Raw genomic sequence first — 23,521 nt, 5'->3', positions numbered from 1 at the left:
CATTCAGACTCTCGCTGCGTCCTCCCCTGGGAGGGAGCATCGCTGGATGGATACAGAAACCAAGGCCCAGAAAGGCAGGCTCATCAAAGGCCACTCATCTTGGAAATGGCACAACTCAGATCTCCCAGACCCCCAGGCCCTCCTGGTCCAGCTGTCTCTCACTGTTCCTCGTTCAGGGGCAAGCCAAAGTCAACATCTTGCTGGCCCAGAAACAGCCCAAGTGTCCATCAACAGGAAAACAGAATCTATCTATATACAGTGGCATATTACTCGGCCAAGAGAAGAAGGAGATTCTGACACAAGCTACAATGCAGGTGAATCTGAAGGACATTATGCTCAGTGAAACAAACCAGACCTCAAAAGGACAAATACTGTATGATTCCACTTATTCGAGGCACCCAGAGAGAACCTGCAGAAACAGAAAGCAGAACGGTGGGTGCCAAGGGCTGGAGGGAAGAGGACGTTGTCGTTTAACGGGGACAGAGTTTCAGTTTGGGAAGAGGAAGAAGTTCTGGACAGGGATGGGGGTGATGGTTGCACAATAGGGTGAATGTACTTAATGCCACGCGACTGCTGAAAAATGGTCACGGCAGTAAATTTGACATTATGTGTATTTTACCATTCACACACACAAAAATGAAGTACTGATATCTGCTACAACATGGGTAAACCTTGAAAACATCATGTTACATGAGAGAAGCCAAAAACCAAAGGTCACACAGTGTAAGATTCCATTCGTTGGGTGGCCAAAAAGTTTGCTGGGGTTTTTCCGTAAGATCGTATGGAAAAAAACCAAATGGATTTTTTTTTTTTTGTCCAACCTAATATTTGAAATAATCGGAACAGATAAATCTATAGAGGCAGAAAACAGAAGAGTGGTGGCCACAAGCCAGGGGAGGAGAGAGAAGGGAGGAGACTGCTGATGGGTGTGGGGTCTCCTTTCGGGGTGGTGAGGATGCTCTAGGATGAGACAGAGGTGGTGGTCGCACAGCACTGAGAACATAGCATGTGCCACTGAATTGCACATTTACAAGTGGTCAGTTCTCTGTTACATGAATTCCACTACAAATTTTTAAAGAAGGCCAGGAAAGAAAACCCCATATTCTCTTCTCCTGCACCCATCTGCCTTCCCCTCTCCTGCATCCACACCCTCACCCAGCACCCTCATTCTCTGCCGGGCATGTGTCCAGTGGCCCTTCCTGGCCCTTCCATGCGCTGCACACCCTGCAACCTCCATTTTCCCTCTGCGTCCAGCCTGAGCACAGTCAGAGGCTTGGAATCCTCCTGAGTGTATGTCCTTCCGAGCAGGCTGGATTCTAGGGAGAGCAGGAGAAATCTGGAAGGCAGCCTCCTGGGAGAGCAGGTGGGCCAGACTGCCTTCCCCAAGTTTCCTCCCGTCAGAGGCTTCGTTAAACCCTCTTCTTGGACTTCTCTGCTGGTCCAGGGGTTAAGAATCCTCCTGCCAATGTAGGGGACGTGGGTTCCATCCCTGGTCCGGGAAGATCCTATGGGCCTCACAGCAACTGAGCCCAGGCTCTGCAACCACTGAGCCCGAGCACCTAGAGACTGTGCTCCACAACGAGAAGCCACTGCAATGAGAAGCTGGCGCACAGCAACAAAGATCCAGCACGGCCCCAGATAAAAATGAATTAACAATAAAATCCTCTTTCAAGTTCAGAACCAGGCAAGGTGCTCCAGGAAGCCAAAAAGGCATACCTCAGCCCTGCCCGGGGAGCGGTGCTGGCTGGGACGCCTGGACCCTAGGAGCCACCTGGAGAGGATGACAGTCCTAGAGTGGCCTACACAGTGTGGAGGGCCCCAGGGAAAAACAAACCCTCTAACTCTTGCCCATCGGACTCCGGCCTGAGCTAGAGAATCTCACGGGGACCCACCTGTGTCTCTTCTCCACCCAGTGGCCACTGGGCCTCCCGCTCTCCCAGCCTGGAGGAACCCGGAGATAGCAGGGCAGCCGATCGCAGTGCTGCTGGGAGACACAAAGCGCTGGCCTCTGCCTGCTCCCCTCCCTGCTGCCACGTCTTTTCTAATGAGGGAGAGAAAGGGCACAAGTGGGGCAGAAAGAGGGGTAAAACCCAGAACAAAGTGACCCACTGCCACTGGATGGGTCAAAGAGGATGGTGAGCAGGGCGCACCCACCCTGGTGGACGAGGCCCCGTCCACTCTGAACTGTGCCCTTTAAAAGCACACCTGCCCTGCCCCTCCCCCACGCACGGGCATCCTAATACAGCCAGTCTGAAAGCTGCTCTCACTTCAGGGAAGGGAAAGGCACCACTTCCCAGGACCTCAAAGACACACAACACGCAGGGCCTCTGACCACAGCCTCCTGGGTGTGTGGCTACAAGACTCGACAATGGGGAGCCCAGGGGGCCCCCAAGTCATGCCCACGTTGTGATCCCAGAGCACACTGCCCTGTCTCAGGAATCTATGATAAATCCTGGTCTACATCCATGGTGCTTTGGGCCTCTTTGAAGAGCAAAGGCTACAGAACAAGAAAAGAGAAATTCTGTTTTCTTCTCTGGGTAAAAAATGAAACAAAAAATTCACACAAACCCAAACCGAAAACTTCTGGGCACTGTTCAGACTGAACTGCATCAGGACATACTCATGGAGTTTTTGTTGCTGTATTTGGCCACACGGCAGGTTTTCCAGGATCTTAGCTCCCCAATCAGGGATTGAACCCCAGGCCTCAGCAGGGAAAGCCATGAGTCCTGACCACTGGACCATCAGGCAACTCCCCCGATGGATTTATAAGCAACAACATAACAACATGGCATGGGTCATGGAAGGAATGCAGCGGCATGAACTTGAAGAATCAAGGACCCCAGTAGGACAAGAATCCTGGCCAGCCATTAACTTGCTCTATGGTTGGCCCAAATCATGCCCTCCCTGAGCTGTAGTGTGTGTGAAATGTGACAGCTACAAGCACTGGATGCCAAATCAAGACTGCTTCCAGCCTCAGGTTCCCCACCTGTAAAATGGGCACAGCAGCACTTCTGGGAGTTAAGTGAAAAGCAACAGGCAGAAGCTCTCTGGGCCACGGAGGGTACGACCCAAAACATGGAGGAATGAGAAAGGACGTTTTCCCTCTGGATCTCTAGCCACTACCTCTCCCCAAATGGTCATCAGTTGGCCCTGAGTTACCTCCCGGCCACTGTACTGGGCACAGGGGACTCAAAGTCAAATAAGCCCAGGACCCTGAGCCTGCAGAGCAGCTAGGCTTGACTGGGGGATCCCCATAGTCTGGAGAGGGAAGAGTTGCCTTCTCCTTGGGCAGGAATCTCAGGATCCAGAAAAGTCCACTATGAAGTATCAACCTGTCTGGTTATGTGATGGGTGCCTTTATCAGCCTAAACCCTCCAGACACCAGTCCTGTAGCTCTCAGGCCACCAAGACAAACTCAAGTGAACCAAACATCTCAAATTTCACAAGCCCACCTCCCTCCAGTTCACAACCGCATCTTGAGTCTCAAGCCTTCTCCCCATCCAGTCTGGGGTGGTAAGGTTTCGGGCAAATGGAAAGTCATTCCTCCTGAAAGATCAAACCCGTGGATTTTTTTTTTTTCCCCAACACTCCTTCCACTCTCCTATTCTCTTAAGATGCTGAATTCCTCTTTTCCCCCGCTGCTGCAAAATCAGACAGCACATTTCTCAGGAAAGGGGACAGTCAGCCAGGAAAAATAACTAGGTATAAAGAGACAGCAATGGGTGTGATTGGCGCTCTAAACCTTGGTACCTAAGGAGTGAAGGGCAGGCTGCGCTGGTCAGCTCTCATCACCATGAGCTCACGACGCTCAGGTGAGTCATCGAGGCTAAGACCCGAAATAAAACCAGTGGCTCGGGAACTCAGCTGAATACTGATGGAGTGATATGTTCCCTGCCTCCCCTGGCTACTCCTGGTGGCAAAAGCTCAGGCTACATGGCCCCCAAGTATAAAAATTAATGAGCTCTTTTCCATACTGGGTTAATGCAAATTGTGCTCTGGATCAATTAAATCGGCCACTTCAGAACTTTGCTTGGCTGCGTTGGGAAATGTCACAGGCGTGGGGGGAAAAATGAGGTCTTAAGTTATGCATGTCCATCTGACGGCTCAACAAGGGGGAGTGCTTTCAGAACTCTGGAAGCTTTTGTTATTAATGGTGTTTTAGTGTTGGGTTCTTAAACACATCAAACAAATTTCCTTCAAACTGGTAGTTACTGACTGCCACGGGGAAGGCTGCAGGCCTCCCACCTCCCAGATGGCTCAACCACAATGAACGCGTGGCCTGTCAGATGCACAACACTGACGAACTAATTGAAATATGCTGTGGGAAGCCAACCCCAAATAAATGTGAAATAGCGGCTTCCTTACGCCAGAGCCCGCCTGCCGAACGCCCTCCCTGGCTGGCCATCCGTACCGGCTGAGCGGTCCCCTGGCTCCGAGAGCGCCACCTCTGTGTGGTTTTCAATGGACTTAAATGTCTTTTTTTTTTTTTTTTCCCATTGTGATTACCCGAGAGGGAAAAATTCTAATTGCAGAAAATGTTTGGTTTTCCTCCCTCTTATGGGAAAAAAAGAGAAACCCTGCAAGTGGAAAGTCAACTCTCACGAAGTGCCCAGGAAACAATTATTGGGCCCTCAGGCAGGATGGAGGGAAGAAATGGACCCATGGGCAATAAAGAGGCCTTGACCGGCCTCCAGACCTGCGGGCAGCCCTGTGCAGATGGATGCTGGTCCCTGTCGGAACTGGGAATGGCCACCCCAACGTCTGCCCCTGGCCCTTCAAGGAGGGTTTTCAAGGGGCTGTAAAGAGACAGCAGATGGACAGCCCATCTTTCACCCGCTTCGCGCAGGGCGCTGGCGCCTAGTGGGCTCTCCCTGGGGCCTGACTCCTCCGTCGACCACAGCCAGGTGAGGCCAGGAGGCCGCAGGGCCTGACTCGGTCCGGCAGGGCTGCAGCGGGAGATAGCTCTTGCCCTGCCTCACAGCATAGCAGATGAGTCAGCCAGGCCCTACGGAGACCTGGGCAGTAGTCCCCGGCTGCTAAAAGAGAAAATTGCATCCTTCAAGGGGAACCATCTCCGAAAAGGGAAATAAAGAACCTTGGAGAAAAGAAACAGCAATAACTCCTATGACCTGTGTACCAACTCTTCAAGGGGCACAAGCGACAGAACATTTTTGTAAAGGTGTCCAGGAGTAAGAAAGCCAGGATTGGAGGCGTGGGGCCCCAGGAAGCCCCATGCTGGCCCGAAGTGCCTCCCTAGGAGCATCATTCCTTTGGGTGACAGGCTGCCCTCAGCTCCTCCCAGCAAAGACCAGTTCTGTTAGATGTGAGGTTGCCCACATCTTCTGGTGTGCTGGAACATGGGACCTCCTGTTTGCAGGCTGTGGAAAGGGGAAATGGGCACCCTTCTGGAAGGGGTACAGGAGGGCGAGGGGGGAAACCTACGTCCAGATATTTCTCCTTCTTCTGGCACCCAGGACGGAGCAAACACAAGAAGCTTCGGTCCCAGCCTTTACTCACCAAGAATCACTGAGCGTCGCCGAGGAGTCCAGGTGGCACTAGTAGTATAGAATCCACCTGCCAAAGCAGGAAACTCGGCTTCGATCCCGGGTCAGGAAGATCCGCTGGAGGAGGCAATGGCAGCCCACTCCAGCATTCTTGCCTGGAGAATCCCAGGGACAGAGGAGCCTGGAGGGCTACAGTCCTTGAGGCGGCAAAGAACTGAACTCAGCTGAGCACACGTGAGGAGCCCTGTTCTGGATGCTGCAGACACAACGACAAAGACAGCAGATGAGGTCTGTGCCTGGGAATGGGAGGACTGTGGCCACGGAGAGGAAGGCTCTCACAACAAACGCGATAGGAGCTCAGGGGAAAGAACGACACTTGGGATCAGCCAGGGGTGGGTGCAAGTGTTGGCCGGGCCCCAGCTACTCACACAAGCTGCATCAGGTCCTTCACCTCTCTGAGCCTGTTTCCTTTCTGTTAAATGTGGCAACAGTCCCTCCTTATCACTCAGGAATGCTGTGTTGTGGAACTACTTTGCATAAACAGTCGGTACCCATTATTCACAGATTTCGTAGTATTTACGGCCCCTCCTATCTGGCTACAGTTTTACCTGTAACTCAGAAACTGAGGAGCGCAGTGCTTACTCGGTCTTTTGCAGACGTGCACAGAGCAGGGAAAAACTGAGTCACCCTGACTGCCTGAGCCCTGCAGAGGTCAAACAAGGCGGCCCCTGCCTTTCAGTTCAAACTGTCAACAAGTATCCTCTCCGTGGTCTGTTTAGTGCCACGGTTTTCACACTTCTGTACTTTTTGTTAGCGATTTAACATGGCCCCAAGCATGAGGCTGAAGCGCTGTCTGGTGCTCAGAGCTGGGGAAAACCATGATGCGCCTTATGGAGAAAACATGTGTGTTAGAGGATCTTCACTCAGGCATCGAGTGATGGTGCTGTTGGCTGAGTTCAATTTGATGAATCAACTGTTGTTGCTGTTTAGTCACTAAGTCATGTTTCTTTTGCGACCCCATGAACTGTAGCCCACCAGGCTCCTCTGTCCTGGATTTCCCAGGCAAGAATACTGGGTGCGTTGTCATTTCCTCCTCCAGGGGATCTTCCCGACCCAGGGATCGAACCTGCATCTCCTGAACTGGCTGACAGGCGGATTCTTTTCCACTCAGCCACCAGGGAAGCCCAATGAATCAGTAACATATATTAAGTAAGAAACACACACAAAAAGAGTTTTCTATTGGTCAGGGGACAAACGTTGTGGCCAGAGGCTGGCAGGAACCTAACTCTGAATTTCCCCAAAGAGCAGAACTGCCAGAACTGGACCTGGACTGTGTGCACACGTGACCTGGGATGTATTATATTACACTTGAAGACGTTCTGCCCTGCTGGGCCACCGCCCCACGCAGCTGAAGGTTGACATGTCCACACCCATCCGGTCAGCATTACCATGGGATGGGAATCAGCCTTGGGATCCCCAAGTCCTCGGGCTTCTTTTAATAACTCTCTGTCTTTCCCCTGTACCACCAACTCCCCACACCATCCCATAAAAGGGAAATGGGACTATGGGGTGAGGGCTCTCGGAGGAAAAGCTTTGAGAAAGATGCCGTATTTCAGCAAAAAGAGGGTGTGAAACTGCTTTCTCTCTTTAAAAAAAAAATTCATTTTTTTTTTACAATGAGGACTTAAAAAAAAAAAAAACTTATGTGGCTGTGCATGCAGCATGTGCACCTGTGGCATGCAGGATCTAGTTCCCTGATCAGGGATCAAACCCTGGCCCCCTGCATCGGGAGCTTGGAGTCTTAAGCCCTGGACCACCAGGGAAGTCTCGAAACTGCTTTCTCAATGTTCTTCCCCAAGCCGTTTGCTTGGGTTTGATTTGTTTGCTGCCGGAACCCTGCCTGTTGGTTAATCTGGTTTCTCTCCTCTGGCAAGGGCAGTTGTTAATATGAGTAACTGAAGCGAATGCCAGCCCTCCTCTCCAACAGGGCTCTTTCTGCCTTTGGTCATGACGATTTTGCAGGACTTTCTCTTGGTGTTCACCAGCCTGGAAGTGAGGAAGGCAGTACCCCTGTACCTACTTTACAGGAACAAAGGACCGATGTACAGGGCTGCTGCCTGTCGTCAACCCCCGCCAGTAACAAGAGCCCGCACCGAGCTGGGAATTAGGGACCTGGGTTCCAGGTTTTGGGGCAGGTCTTGGGCAAGTCACTTCTCTTCTCTGGCATCACTCATCCTTAACGGGGCACAGTCCTCAAGGCTCCAGTGTTCCCAGAGTCTCCTGCAAGGCTGGAGAAGACCTGAAAAGGCACCACCAATCTTGCCATTTTCTCTCCTTTTCCACAGGAAACTTTTCTGGAAGGGCCCTGGTGATAACCATAGATTTGAAACGCTAAATTCTACACACCTTTCCAGGTGCTGTGACTATCAAAACTCCACCCATTCTTCAAGGCCGCCTTCAAATCCCACCTCTTCCAGGAAGTCAACTCTGACCGCCTTACCCAGAAAGGGCGTCTCCTCCTCTGAACCCTGCCTGCTGTTTAAGCCACAGCATGCCCTGTGTTACCTGTGGGGCGAATCACCCTAACCACACCGTGAGTCGAAGTTTTACGTTCAATGTTACTTATTATATTCAACTCTTTATATGTCCAGTTTTCCAGAAACCCTTTGTGATGACTGATAAAGGTAGATTTACACATATGTATATATACGCACATAGACAGTAAAGTAGAAATTAGTATGCTGACTATGAGGGTGAGTGAATATAGCCTGTACATGAATATGTTGCGTTGTCCGTCCAGCGTCCTGGAAGCCAGGGAAGAGGAGGTGACATGAATCAGTCAGAAATACAGTGCAGGTGGAATGAGCAGAGTCCAGCAGAACTGGGTAGAAACCTGCAGAGCCTTTGGACAAGTGGGTTGACCTCTCTGTGTCTCAGCTTCTTTCTCTGGGAGAAAGGAGGGCAAACACCACCTCACTGGCAGGGTGCATGGGGCAGCCTTGTGCACGCTGTACATGCAGTACACATACCAAACATGTTTTCCCCCCATCTTCCTTCCCATGATCAGAGGAAGCAAACTACTTTCCCTGCACACAGGGGAGGCAAAGCGTCTAAATTCTAAAATCAATTTTTCATACACGCTCTAAGAAGACTTGAGCAGAGAGGGAGCAATGCCCCTTGTTCATTACCGCGGGCTTTAGAGCAGAGCGGACAAGGATTTGCCATGGCTGCCACGGCACTACTTGGTAACATTCTGGGTACCTCGTGAAAGCCTAATAAACACTGATGGAAGGATGCAGAGAGAAGTCATTTGAAGACCACTTAGCGGGGCTTCACTGGTGGTCCAGTGGTTAAGAATCTGCCTGCCAGTGCAGGGGACATGATCCAGGAGGATCCCACATGCCCTGGAGCAACTGAGCCCGTGCGCCAAAACTACTGAGCCTATGTGCAACAACTACTGAAGTGCGAATGCTCTAGAGCCTGTGCTCGGCAACAAGAGAAGCCACCGCAATGAGAAGCCCACAAACGGCAACGAGAGAGCAGCCCCCCACTCACCACAACTAGAAAGAAGTCCACACAGCAACGAAGACCCAGGACAGCCAAAAATAAAATAAATAAATAATTTTTTAAACCTTCATTATTAAAAACAAATAAAAGACCACTTAGCTACATTGGTGTCCGGTGGCAGGGGGTCCTGGTGGGCAGGTTTCGGGAGGTCTGTCCACAAGGCTGAGAAGGGGTGGGAAGGGGCCTGGAAGCATGTGAATGCTCACTCAGGATGGCTCACCTTTCCTGCCCATGGCTAAGGACACAGGCATGAGATCACTGGCCTTCCACAACGGAGCATACACTCCCCCACCCTCTACTCCATTGTCTTTTCCAAAAGCAGCCAAGCAGAGATCTCGAAACACCAGAAGTTTCCGCTTCTAATCTCTACAGATGAATGGCACCGTTCTCCATGACTGGCTCTTCTCAGAGACCAAGCTGGAAAGCCTGAACGGGATGGGATGGTGAGAACATCTGCCTGCTTTCATTTCATTTATGTATTTTTTTTCTTTGGCTGAACCTCACGGTTTGCAGAACATCCCCAACCAGGGATTGAACCCGAGCCCCCTACTGTGGAAACAGAGTCTTGGGCACTGGAGCACCAGGGAAGTCCCCGTCTGCCTGGTTTTAAAACAGGCCTCTAGATAGGGAGGAAGGCAAAGTTGGGTCCCTGTGAGACAGAATGTATAGTCAACTGGAACAAGGGCTCTCAGCTTCTCACCTTTATCCCACAGACCTTTTCCCTAGAGCCTCCCATGTGCCAGGCACGGGAGAGGCAGAGAAATGAGATTTAGGGCCAACCCCTGCTCCCCTAGGAGCTCAGTCTAGCAGGGAGGCACAGGATAACATTCAACTGCCATTCTTCGTGGTAAGTTGAATTAGCATGGGGCACAAAGGTGGAGGTGATGGACTCCACCTGGGAAGGCCAGTGAAGACAAGCCTGGATCTCTGTAACGAACAGTCAAAAAGGCAGAGGATGCAGGGCCCAAATCCTGTAGGGCCTCATAGAAGCAGAGGAATTTTCTTTCAGATTCCATAAGGAAGGACCAACCAAAATCAAGAGAAACCTGGTAACTTAGTTAGAGACGTTATGGGAGGGCCAGGCCTGGAACCTTGAATCCCAGTCTGGTTCTCTACTGCCTCCCATGTCCGATGAGTGTGGAAGGCCAAAGAGAGAAGTCCATTCCACACTCAGGGCCCAGAGAGCTCACAGTCTGTGCCTGGACATCCTCATAGCAGAGCGTGTACTGTCCTAGTCATTTGGCAAGTCACTCCCTACAAGAAAAACAGCCCTTCCTAACTCATGGTGTTTCTCTCTGCAAAGGAAGAGGGCTGGGAGTCTCTTCCAATCGCCAGCGAAGAATTTAACAGGGACAGTCCAGGAGTCAGATAAGCGAGGGTCCCGGAGCTAAGCTGGGGCGGGGGGGGGGGACTTCTACTCCATCCAGACACTGATGCTGACAGTGCCCAGGATGCTGACCCAGGGCAGGCCCAGGGATGACTCGAACCCCACCTCCATCCTCCAGGAGCTGCCAATCCCACAGGGGAGATAAGCCAGACACAAAAGTAACTATAAAACAAGGCAGGTGGTGATAAGAGTCACACGAGAGACCCAGATAAGGTGCAATGGGAGTTCAGAGCAGAGATGAGTCACACTGGGGGCTTGGCCATGGGGAAGACTCAAATGAAGGGGAGCATTCCCTTCAGAAAGGAGGGAGGGGTCTAGCCTGCCACCCCAATGGCTCCCTGGTGGGGATTGGGGAGAGAGCTAGCAGTGGACAGAGAAAGATGCTCAAAGGAGGTCCCCTCTGAAGAACTCTGATTCTAGAGGGGAGGGGGTGGGCAGGCCTGAGACTTTCTGCCCTACCCCATATTTCAGAGGTAGGGACAGGAATGTAGGATGAGGAATCCAGAATTTATGTAGGGGGCAGCAAATGGGTTGAAAGGGGATAGAGCTAGAAGATTTGCCTTGAAATGACATTTACCTAGCAAACACACTCTATTTACTCAGAACGTCCATCTGAGGTTACCCTAAGGGAGAATTAGCTGCACGTTATGGGGGAGGGGGGACTCAAGAGTTTTCCTCTCCCCAAGTCACCCAGCGGCCCTGCACGCCCCCCGCCCCCCACCCCATAAGAAAGGCTGAGAGGGATAGGAAAGCAGATGGCTGCTCAGACACAGAGCTGGCACCGCAGGTTTTACAACAGGAAAGGGCGACTCACGGGATGGAGATTGGCCAGATTTTTTCCTCCAGCGAGGGGGACAACCAGGAGCACTTCTTCCAAGTCCTGGCCCCCTCTCTCTGAGGGCCACACCCCACGCTTAGGCCCCGGGTACACCCCCAGGCAGGCCAGGGCTGGAGGAGGAGAGAAGCGCAGAGGGCTGGACGGAGGGCTGTGGCCACCACTTCCTCCCGACCCCTCGGTCAGGCGCGCGGGCCGGCCGGGGAAGGCCCAGCACCGCACACACACCTGCCCCTGGGCCGCCGCGACACTTGTCACTGGGGGAGGGGAGCCCTCCGCGCCCCAGCCGGAACCGACAGAAATTCAGAATTAGCATTGGGCCCCCCACCCCCCGAATCCGGAGAGCCAGTGCTTGGGGTAGGGGGGTCGGGTGCCGGGCTGGGGGCGGATTTCCTCAGCCCCGGGTCCCGGCGCGCCACACCCTCCTCGCAGCGCGGGGCGGGGGGCCCGGGTCTCCCACTTTTCCCCGCACCGGCCAGGAGGGCGGGCCGGGGCCTCCGGGAGCCGCCGCCCTCCCGGCCGGTGCGGGGTGGGGGGTCCCCGCCCCGAGCCCGCCCCCACTGGGGTTCGCTGCGGGCCTGAGGAGGGGGCCCAGCCGCGCCGCCTTCCGGCCGGGCCGCCGAGACACTCACCCCGCTCTGCACGGCGCTGCTCCGTCCTCTTCGTCCGCGCTGGGCCGCCGCCGCCTCACGCGGCCCGGGAGACTCCGGCCCGGTGGCCCCAGCCCGGCCGGCTGCGCCCCGCGGCTGCACGCGCCGCCGCCGCCGCCAGCTGGCCCCGGGCGAGCGGCCGGGCTCCCGCGGGCATGCTCCCAGATCGTCGGCTGGCGGGCGGCGAGCGGGCGCACGTGCGGGCCGCCTCGGGTCTAGGCGCTCGGAGCGCGGGCCGCGGGCGGGGATGGAGGCGGCGGCCGGCGAGGCGCGGGGCCGGGCGCTCCCGCGGACCGACCTGACAGCTCTACACGGCGGCAGCGCCGTGCCCCGCGCGCCTCAGCGGCCGCTGCTGCCCGTCCGCGCCGGGCCCGCCTCGCATTCCCTCACTCGGCGGTGGGCCTGCGCCTCCGTCAGGCCACGCGCGGAGCCGCCCGCCGCCTCCGCCCGCCCGCCCGCCCGCCGCAAGGGCCAGCCTCCGCCCGGAGAAACCCCGACAAACTTGGCCCGGCTCGGGCGTCAGGTCTGCGCTCGCCCGGGCGACCCCCGCAAAGGCCTGGAGGTCACTTCCATGAGGGGAGGCCCCAGCCCACAACCTCTTGGCCCTTTTAACACTGTGAGCCTCACTTGCCAGGAGACACTCCCCCCGCCACCCCCCCACCCCCAACAATACGAGGGGAAAGGAATGAGCAGATTTACAGAAAAGAAAAAAGCGAAAAGAAAAATCGAGTCCTTTGGGAGTATAATGACAGAATCAGGGGGAACGAGCTGCGGAAAACTAAGGCAGGCATTTGGAATGTGTGGGCAAACCAAAGGTAGTCAGTGGAAGTCCAGACCTTGACACCTGGTGCTTTTATCCGTTACCAACCTGATTTGTAGAAATAGAGGCAACCAGGGGTTCTCTCCTCAGGACACCAAATATGGTCTGGACTGAAAAATGAAAATGCTCTTTGGCAATCAGAAGGCGTGGCAGTAATAGTAGCCAGAGGGTAAGTTCTAGGCCCCTGACCTCAAGAAGGAACTGGCAGAGGATCAGAAATAGCTTCATCTTGATATTCCAACCAGACTGGACACTCCAGTTGAACCAAGAGGGTACTGAGTGATATTTAAATCATGAAGTATATATTTAGATTAAGCAAGGAAGGCCTTGTCAAGATTTGAAATAACTGAATTAAACAGGGCACACCCCCAACCTAGGAGTAGTTTACTTATCACTAAGTATCACTTTCTCAGGTTGAAAGGAGCCAGGGAGCGCTTCCCCTTGGGAGGGCAAGTGTAAGGTGACGTTAAAAGCAGCCCAAGATGAGTTCAGATCAAGTCAGAGAGAGTACAACCCAGACCAAAGGCTATCCCATCTCCTTGGACACTGAATGGGCCAACTCCTTCCCTCCACCAAGAGGCATCCTAAGAGCCAGTCAAGTTTTCCAGCCCCAGCTGCTGTTGAGTCGGCCAGGGATTGAGTCATCATCTGTCTCCTGCACAGGCGTCCTCCTTGCCTGAGGATCTGTGGAAGCCAAAATGAGCGACAGGTCCTTTCACTGCTACTTCTGCCTTGACCTTTTTTTTTTTTTTTTTAACCTTTATCAAAAAAGTAACGTTTTCAGAGCATATAGATTTCGGGAGTGAGGCTCTCTGCCTGTAGGCCAGTCAGAACAGAGCCCCTGGGCAGCTGCCCTTGTAACCCTGCAGTGCCTGCCCCCAAAACAGTAACTCAGAGGACTTAACACCATTAAAAACCAGAGCCCACAACTGGCCAGCAGGAATAAATACACTGATAGCACAGATGTTTGTATCCACAAATATTTATTCAATGCCTGTATGCAAAGAGATGGTCCCTGCTCTTGCGGAGCTTACAATTTCATCACTCCAGCATCTGACTAGATTTTAAAACTGCAACAAGGACTGGTCTTTATCTAATGTCAGTAGCACTACAGGAAGCAGATTTCTCACTGTATTGGTCATGGTTACAGTGAAATTGTGAATAAAGCATTATCTCTGAAGTCTGTAGTCACAGCAATGACATGGCATATAATGTCCAGCAAATGCAAAGTTATGGCTTGATTCCTCCTATTTGAGAGGAGCCTACTGAAATAGAACACAAATCAGAAAGGGAAAGCTTAGTAACACAGGTCCTAAGAATACTGGTGTAGTTTATTATTAAACTGCCACAGAACTCTTGGCAAGGCAGGAAATTATTTCCTGCAACATTGGTGCAATATAATTCATTTAATCAGACCTGCAAATTTCATAACCATGTACAATCACTTGTGATGGGTAAATACGATTTACCTTTGATTCCTAAAGGGCTCTAGACATGTATCGATATTTATTTTCTAAAGCTTCTTAAAGACTCACAGCACAAGTGGCACATTAAAATTTACTGAAAACTGCTTTTGAGATATCTAAAATTCAAAATGACAGAAATGTCTAACTTCTCAGAATTCAAATAGCATTCAGCCAAGCACCTGGCTTTTCCGAGTTAAAAAGGGGAACAAATTCTGGTTGCTTATCAAACTCCAAAAGCAAATCATAAACTTCATGTTAACTTTCAAACATTCAGTGGCATCCTCTTCCTTTGTGTGGTCCTGCTGCACAGGCCAGCAACTTTAGAAGTCTAATTATGGAACATTCAAAGGAGCAATTATTTTTATTACATTGGCAATACTTTTTTTTTTTAGCAAAACAAGCTTATATCAAACAACTCCCAAGTCACATTTAAGATTGCAGGGTATCTGAACTTACTACAGAGGTCATCAATTACTCATGGAAAAAAAAAAAAAAAAAACCAGAGGGAAGCTCATTTAAACCCCGAGAAAGCTCATTTTTTGCAAAAAGATGGAGAGAACATCTTTGACCACCTAACGTATGTCAACCAGCCCAAGGCAGTTTTTAAGTCAATTGTTAGGGACATGGTCTACTTTTCTAAGAAAGCACTGAAATCACTACTTCAAAAGCCTATTTAATAACTCAGAATGAATCTGAAATGTACTACTGATTGAAAACTTAAGAGACACCAGGCACTTTGCATATAATCTCCCACAATGGAAGGAAGTTTCTTATCTTTACCTGGAGGAAAGCCTGAGCAGGGTGTGATCCAGGTCTGGCTCATCTGTCCCCTGTCCAGTTCCTGCAGTCCTAGTGTGGATTAGTAGCTATATCCACTTGGCACCTTCAAGCAGTCAAGCACATTCCTCCCTCAGGCGTTTCAGTGAAAGGAAGGCGGCAGGTCTGGGTGACAGGAGAGCAGTAACTCTATTTGAATTTTAAATGGCACTTCCTAGAAGTGGAAGATTCACTTAGTAAAAAAACCTAACTGCAGCCAGCAACTATAGTTTACCTCCCTGGGATATAACAGTTGCTTTTTAAGGTTGTCACCTTTCCAGCTTTTAGGCTGTTTTTAAATAGAGTAGTTGTACATTAAGCATTACCAAAAGGAAAGACGGTTGGAAGGATTTTCCTTGGTGTCCCTCTTCACAGCTATGGAGAGAAATGAATTTTTTTTTAAATTTCTGAAGTGACTGATACTTCCAGTTTATGACATGTCACAAATCAAATCACATGTTTCCCTGAGAGGCAAAGAAGACACTTTAATGGGGCTTAAATACTGGAATATGACTACTAAGAAGATAACTCCCTGGTAAGATAAAACTCTCATCTCTTCTGAAAGGGCAATTTCCTATTCTTTGGAATGTAACAGACTTTACAATAAAAGCAGGGAACAATGAAACAGGCTAACAATTTTCAAGTGAGTTTTTAATGTCATGTATAGGACCATATTAAAGGGAGCATCACCCGTCAAGTCAATCCCTTTATTAAGTTTTGACACAGCTATACTGGAGACTGATTAAAATGAACGTTTTCTTCACTAGGAGATTAAAAAGAAAGAAAGAAAAAAAAAAGACTAGAAAAAAATACCAGGAGTAAGGCACTTGATTCTGATGAGTAACTCTGATTAGCCAGAGGTCTTCAACAGGTTGCAGGAGGTGAGAGTAAAGGTTTGATTCATGGACAGGAAGGAGCAGGAGAGGCAGCTGTTAGCGGGTTCCCCTTGCTGAGAAGCCCCCACAACGCTGAGCAGGGAGCCTGAGGAGGGAACCAGGCCTGGAGCTCAGGCAGAGGAAGCTTTGGTGAAGGGTGCTCAAGGATACTCTGAGATCCCTGCTCGAAGGCATACGTAGACCCTAGTGGAATATCCGGTGGCTTGGCTCGCCGAAACTACATGCTATTAAGAGCCGCAGGGAGGAGGAGAAAAAGCTCAAAAGTAAACAAACTTTAAAACCTGAATCAGTGGGAATTAGTGTTGAAAGTGTGGAATGAGTCTTGTTTATCAACACATACTGAGCTTGAGTGGGCACTGGGTTCTGACTGGCCACCAAAAGAGTGAGCAGCTGAGGAGCCCGGACCTTGACCAGCAGTCAGGACCTCTACCTGCCATACTTCTGGTCAGATCACAGCCTCCGACCTATGTGGAATTTCTGAGAGCAGGAGGCACTGCCAAGGCAGTGGGCTAGAGCCCCCCAGCAAGGCCAATCGAAAGGCACGGCGCTCTATCTAGACACATTACCTGTGCAGTAACAAGCAGCATAAGCTGCTCTGACCTCCACCTACTGTTCTTACAGCGGCTAGTATGGAAGTGTTTTTCTTCATTGGAGGGTGGGGGGATGGGGGGATGGTGGAGAGATGTTAAAAACATCTTCCTGACAATCTGACATCTGAGGCCGTGTACGCTGAGGAAACTGCTCTTACAACCTCACTGGGTGGTAGCCTGTATTTCATCAAAGCTTTTTATCATCTCAGTGTCAAAGGTGGGACACAAGTTACATTCAGAAAGACGGGCAGAAAGCTACAGCTCTCTGGCTGACTTTTTTCTGGAAAGTACTACATATATCACAAAATTAGAGATTTTTTCTAGCATTTTTCTTTCTTACAAATAAGAAAGCTTAAGGGAAACAGAATGAAATATTCTCACTTTCAGAGCTTTCCAATATTCCATTATTTCCAACATTTCCATTATTAACTCTAATGTTCACTCTAAGACACGTTTCAAACAGGAATTACATTACCATTTTTAAAAAAAACTTCAACATAGTTAAATCTAGGGTATGCTTTTTTTTTTTTTTTTGCATTCAGCATGTATTACTCTATCACTGTGGAAGCTCTTCTTAAGCATTTATTTAAAAAAACTAGAATCATATTCACAATGTAGAACAAGTTTATAAAATTGGTGTGCAAAGTTCATCGTAAAAGGATAACACTATGTTTAGAAACAAAGCTGCCTCCCCTGTTATATTTCTTTATTCTTGATATAAACAGGAGACATATACTATTTAAAAATAATACTTTTTAAATAGTAAAATATACAAGAGGTTCCTGAGCATAACAAAAATATCTTGAAAATATGTGGCTATCTGAAGTATAAAATAGCAAGTGTAAAGAATAGCATGATTGTAAAACTACGTTTGAAGGCTTAGAAACAGTATAAAATAGTTTGCCTTTTTTGAGTGCATAATTATACATTAGTGCAAACAAAAATGTCTCAAAATTTAATGACCACAAATCTCAAAGATTTGCAGAGGTGCGCAAAACATGGAATTTCTTTAACGTCATGCGAACAGAACCCAGCTCTCGATTAATCTCCTCCAAACGATCTTCCAAGGCTTCCTGGGCGAAAATAAAGGAAAAAACTTAATCAGAATTCTACCGAGTTCACCAATTCTATAAGTATCACCAAAATGACCTCTCTTTCAGCAAATGAGCAAGTTTAAACATCAAAATTAAATTTATTTTGGCTTTTATACAAATCTTTCTTTACATTATTTCATTTAAACTATAAACATAAATCAACTTTTCAACCATTCAAAGTAACTGCTGAACTTTAAGTATTCTCAATATGTTTGATACACTATGTGGAAATTATAGCAACAGCAACCCAGTTCTCTAGGAGAGAATTATTTGACTCCGCTGAACTGAAAACAGTACAAGAGGAGTCCAGAAGGTTCTTCATACATTTCCCCAGAAAAAATGGACACATCTGACAGGTGCTGTAACCCACTTATATCAGATAACTTTCTTCTGACCAAAATTTATAGGTTAAAAAGGAAAAATGCTGGAGGAGACCTTTCCAAGAAACAAGAAATTGTACAATGAATCAGTGTAACAACTGCTATTTTAAAATAAACACTACTACTGTTAAACAGTACCTGAAATATATATTCACTACTTTTGGTATTTTATTCAGTACTAACTCCAATGGTATCCTGAAATAAAACCTAAAAATTTTCTCTTCAACACTTTCACTGTAAGAAATTAACAGTTCATTTTTAGAATATTCAGAAGATAGAAGAGCAAAAAGTAACAACCACTGTTCCTGTTTCCTGTTTTTTTATGTATATAGGAACATCATTTTAAGAAAACAAAATCAAACACTTCTTTAGAATGTTTTTCAATTTAACTTTTCTTGTTATGGAATATCCTTTATGAGATCATTTTAAATTAAATATATATTCTGAAACATGTCTCTACACATACCTAGAAATAATGCCTTAGGAATCATTCCCTCAAGTAAAAATGCTAGGTCCAAAAAAATGTATAATTTTAAAGCTTTGGATACATGTCAAGCTGAATTCTAGGAAGTCTGTGACACTTTCTCCTTACTCAATGTTGAAGGATAAGCTTTTCCCTAGCCCAGGTATCATTGTTTTTTTGTTTGTTTTACACCTGCCAATGTAAGAGCTTAAAAATGATGCATGCACACGTGTGTGTGCTCAGCTGTGTCCAAGTCTTTGCAACCCCATGGACTGTAGCCCACCAGGCTCCTCTGTCCATGGGATTCTCCAGGCAAGAATACTGGAGTGGGTTGTCATTTCCTTCTCCAGATTTTTCCCATCCAGGTATCAAATCCACGGCTCCTGTGGCTCCTCCACTGGCAGGCAGTTTCTTTACCACTGAGCCTCCTGGAAAGCCTTAAAAATTATGCTTTTGTTTAAATGTGTGTTTGTTTTTTTTAACTCATTAGTGAGTTGGAGCATTTTTCATCTTTTTTTGCCCTTTTTTACTTACGAATCCTACACAAGCATCCTCAGCCCTTTTTGTTGTTGTTGTTGCCCTTTGTCTTCTTACTATATTGAAATGGCTTTGACATACATGACCAGAAACTAAGGCCCTTTAAAAGTCTTATTTTAAGAGCTTGTTGGGACTTCCCTGGTGGCTCAGTGGTAAAGAATCTGCCTGCCAATGAAGGAGATACGAGTTCGATCCCTGATCCAGGAAGATCCCACATGCTGCAAAGCAACTAAGCCAGTGTGCCACAACTATTGAGCCTGTGATCCAGAGCCAGGGAGCCACAACTACTGAGTCCACACACTCTAGAGCCTGTGGTCCGCAACAAGAGAAGTCACCACAACGAGAAACCCACACACCACCACTAGAGAAAAGCAGTGAAGACCCAGCATAGCCAAAAATAAAAATAAATAAAATTATAAGGAGCTTGGGCCTCCCTGATAGCTCAGTTGGTAAAGAATCCAATCCCTGGGTCGGGAAGATCCACTGGAGAAGGGATAGGCTACCCACTCCAGGATTCGCAGGCTTTCCTTGTGGCTCAGCTGGTAAAGAATCCGCCTGCAATTCGGGAGACCTGGGTTCAATCCCTGGATTGGGAAGATCCCCTGGAGAAGGGAAAGGCTACCCACTCCAGTATTCTGGCCTGGAGAATCCCATGGACCAGTCAATGGGGTCGCAAAGAGTCGGACACGACTGAGTGACTTTCACTTCACTTCATAAAGAGCTTAAAATCTTAAAATCATCATTATGTAAACATATGTAGACGTATATGGAACCAAATGTTTCAGATACATTTAGAATTAGAGAACCAACAAATTTTTCTTCTGCCTTCCCAATAAACGGCTTTATTTATTTACTTTTGGCTGCACCTTGTGACTGGAGGGATCTGGGACCAGGATCAAACCTGTGCCGCCTGCAGGGGAAATCACAGAGTCCTAATCACTGGGCCACCAGGAAATTTCTCAGTAAACTACTTAAAAATGAGTTTCATGTGTTGAGTCTTACCAATTATTGAATAAAAACTTTCAGAGCAACAAAGAAAATGAAAGAAAGTCAGAAAAAAAAGAGATGTAAAAGATAACAAAGAACCCATTCAGGATCTTCCTGGATTGGGGATCGAACTCATGTCTCCTTCACTGGCAGGCAGATTCTTTACCATTGAACCACCAGGGAAGTCCCAACAAGCTCTTAAAATAAGACTTTTAAAGGGCCTTAGTTTCTGGTCATGTATGTCAAAGCTGTTTCAATATAGTAAGAAGACAAAGGGCAACAATAACAAAAGGGCTGAGAATGCTTGTGTAGGATTCATAAGTACAAACCTAGAAAAAGACCTCTTCTGTGTGTCTCTCTTTCCTTCTGATATCACAGATCAATCTGAGAATGAACTTTTTCTGAAATTAAGGCTCTGAAAAGCCAAAGCATGCCATTATATGAGACACAGCATTCATGTGATGTTTAAAATGTTACAAAAAGATATTTAAAATGTCCCATGGCTTCATGCATTTTATTGATAATTCTCTTTGAAAAGCAACTAAAAGAAAGGCACACGGGTCATTTCACCTGCACCATCTCCTGCTCAATAATGGAATCACATCTCTCTTTTTAACCTCACATCTATCCCAGGTGCAAAGTGCCACTGTTTTACACGTTTACTAAATGGAAAGAGATTCAGAAACAATTTGCAGTTTGGAGAGGAAAAAACAAAACACAAAAAGAGAGATTTAATGTGAGAGCCTTAACAATGCAGAAATCTGTTAACAGACATCTTGCCATTTGCTCCCAAGTTAGTTTCTTGAAAACATGATGGCATGAATGCCTTTTTCTTGGAAGTATCAAGTAAAATCACTTTGTTCCTGAAAGCTAGCATCAAGTTATAAAATACGCTGTCATTACCAAACACTTCCCACAAAGGCTAAAAGTTCTGATCGACTGTTTCAGTGTGCCTAAAAACTGACATTAAAGAACCACTGTGGGGGCCGTGTGGACTTCCCTGGTGGCCCAGTGGTTAAGAATCCGCCTGCCAACGCAGGGGACATAGGTTTGATCCCTGGTCTGGGAACTAGGATCCCACATGCCTCAGGGCAACTAAACCCATGTGCCACAACTACTGAGCCCTCGCTCTAGAGCCCACACTCTGCAACAAGAGAAACCAGCGAAACAAGGAGCCCATGCACTACAACTAGAGAAAGCCCGCATACAGCCAACAAAAACCCTGCAGAGCCATAAATAAGTAAATAAATACTTTTTTAAAATTAGAGAAAAAAAATCCTCGTGGTTAAATGGAGCACTGACTAGCATCAGGCCTCCAAAGCAGATTCAAGCTAAGACATGTCACCTGATTTAATCTCGTCTGCAAAGTGACTCGTCCTCCAGTAGACGGCATTCGGCTTAGTGCTGCCTCAATCTGGTAACACACACAAAAAAACATTTAAATAAACATAGGGGAATTCTAATTACTGGCAAGGATGTTTATAACAGGATGGAAAGAAAAGACTTCAGCCTAGTATTTTCTTGTCCATCTCGACTTCACCTAAGTTCCCTCTGACACAATTAGTAACGACAGCTGGGTTCACATGCACTTCCAGTACAGCTTTGTATGGCATCATCAGTAACTTCCTGTGTTTGACTCAATAATTCCCTTCTGACTGTTCCTCAGGCATATGTACTAAGTTCAGACAAAGATTTAAAACTTTTTTTGTTTGTTTTTACCTGGTCTTTTTCTTTTGTAAGTTCATCAAAAAACCGTTCCGTTTCAGCTAGGGTCCTTATCTTTGCTGTATACTCAAAATTGTTACCCTGTGGTGCTATGGAGACGGGCTGACACTGTTCATAGCTTAATGACTTGTTCTTCTCCCAGGCTGGTCTCACAGAGACTTTCTTCGCTCCATCTGGCAATGGTTCGGGGGAAGAGCTATGATTAACATGGATGTCAGTGGCTTTTTCTGAGTATTTTTTTTCTGCCAGAGAGAAAAGAAATTTCTTCCTTATCAACTCTTCTCAGAGAGCATGTACATACTAAATATGCTACCCAACTTCACTTTCTGGAAATGGCTGCTACACAGTCAAAAAAACGTAATGAAAAGAAAATATGTAATCAATCATATATACTCAGCTTTTTCTCCTCAGAATTCTAAAAACCTTTCCCTTAGTCTGACAATCTTCACATCTCCCCTAAATAAACGTATGCAAACTTTCTGTAAACTTGAAGCAAAAAAAGTTTAAAAAATAAGCAACACATTTAGTGGACATATATCAACATTACAGAGTTAGCATTTTAAGGGCCTGCCCAAGCAATTTCATGTATATTATTTTATAACTTTATCTCAAACGCAAAGTACAATTGAGAAAAAGGAAAAAACATCCAAAGCCTAAGTTGTATATAAGTTACAGAACAGAAAAAACTGAACAATATGGCCCTGGTAATTAAACATTAACATCCCCTGACCTCAGTTTCCCAACTTTCCAATGAGGATAACACAAACAATATGAGCATCAAAAATACTTATTTTTAGAGGCCCTTGGGTAAAAAAATTTAAGTGCAGGCTATAATGTCATCTAGAGCCTTGATGCCAGAAACTCACAAAATGAATGACTAAAACCATAATTAATAATTTTTTAGGAAAAGATACCTTCCAAGTCATGTAGAGGAAGAAACTGGAGTTGTTTCCTTGGATTGGAACGTTGTACAGTAGACACAGGAACAGTATCTAAATCATCCAAAAGTATATCAAATCTATTGAATGAAGCAAGTTACTTGTGAGAAAAAAATGTTAACCGATGTTCCCTATTCTCCACTAGACAGATGAGCTGGCATCCAAGTTAACTCACATATTTACATATTTTTTAAGAGAGAAAGGTGGTCATATATTTTTTAAAACTTAAATTTAAATAATATTTTCTAACACAAAACTATATTTACATGCCGGCGACTTAAAGCATTTACTGATACATGATCTCATCTGATCTTTGTTAATAAGCATATGAAATAAGCAGGTAGGCATTATTATCCCTGTTTTATAGAAGAGGAAACTGAGGTTCAATGTGCTTCATTAACTTTCCCCAACAGCCCGACAGAGCTGGGCCACCAGCTCTCGTGTCTTAGGCATCAGTGGTCATCTCCCACCACAGTACACACTGCAGACCACCCTTCAGAGAGAACAGCCTTCTCAGGAGCACAGGCAAACTGATGTTGAATGCCAAGGCCATACCAGGACAGCCCACTTTCTTGTACAAATGGCCCCCAGTTTTCCTTATACCTTAAACCTTTTTAGGAAAACAAAGAATTATTCTATATCCAAAAGCTGGAAGGGGTTCTGAGGCAGTATTTAAGTTTTATAGTAGCCAGTTTACATGGTTAAAAACAGTTTTCATGTATTATAGTACTTTTTTTATTTTTAGTAGGGCGTTTATTTAAATGATTTAAATCCACAGAATCCCCATTGACAACTGAAAAATTAGTGATAGCTAGATGTAAAAGTTGACGTTAAAAAAAAAAAATCAATTCTATACATATTTTATT

The 23,521-nt window shown here is 47.3% G+C and overlaps 2 protein-coding genes across 7 annotated transcripts in view; both read right to left on the bottom strand.

Moving 5' to 3' along the window:
* PITPNM2 (phosphatidylinositol transfer protein membrane associated 2) overlaps positions 1 to 12,322 on the bottom strand; it is a 159,187-nt gene extending 146,865 nt beyond the window's left edge. For both annotated transcript variants that reach the window (XM_055551047.1, XM_055551045.1), the window contains exon 1: positions 11,926 to 12,322. The gene's annotated coding sequence lies outside the window, so the exon portion shown is untranslated. The remainder of the gene's footprint in view (positions 1 to 11,925) is intronic.
* Positions 12,323 to 17,100: 4,778 nt separating this feature from the next.
* The window catches only part of MPHOSPH9 (M-phase phosphoprotein 9), a 52,321-nt gene continuing 45,900 nt past the window's right edge, over positions 17,101 to 23,521 (bottom strand). For 4 of the 5 annotated variants that reach the window (XM_055550440.1, XM_055550442.1, XM_055550441.1 and 1 more), the window contains 4 exons: positions 22,632 to 22,735; positions 21,712 to 21,959; positions 21,338 to 21,406; positions 17,101 to 17,604 (listed from right to left, as the gene is read on the bottom strand). In XM_055550440.1, the coding sequence (XP_055406415.1) occupies positions 17,503 to 17,604; positions 21,338 to 21,406; positions 21,712 to 21,959; positions 22,632 to 22,735 (523 nt within the window). In that variant the 3' untranslated portion in view covers positions 17,101 to 17,502. Of the gene's footprint in view, positions 17,605 to 21,337; positions 21,407 to 21,711; positions 21,960 to 22,631; positions 22,736 to 23,521 lie in introns of those variants that run through there. The other variant, XM_055550444.1, reaches the window with a different exon arrangement.

The sequence above is a fragment of the Bubalus kerabau genome, chromosome 16, assembly GCF_029407905.1.
Source record: "Bubalus kerabau isolate K-KA32 ecotype Philippines breed swamp buffalo chromosome 16, PCC_UOA_SB_1v2, whole genome shotgun sequence".
NCBI lineage: Eukaryota > Metazoa > Chordata > Mammalia > Artiodactyla > Bovidae > Bubalus > Bubalus kerabau.
Note: the sequence above shows the minus strand (reverse complement) of the source record. Positions and strands in the feature narration are given on the sequence as shown.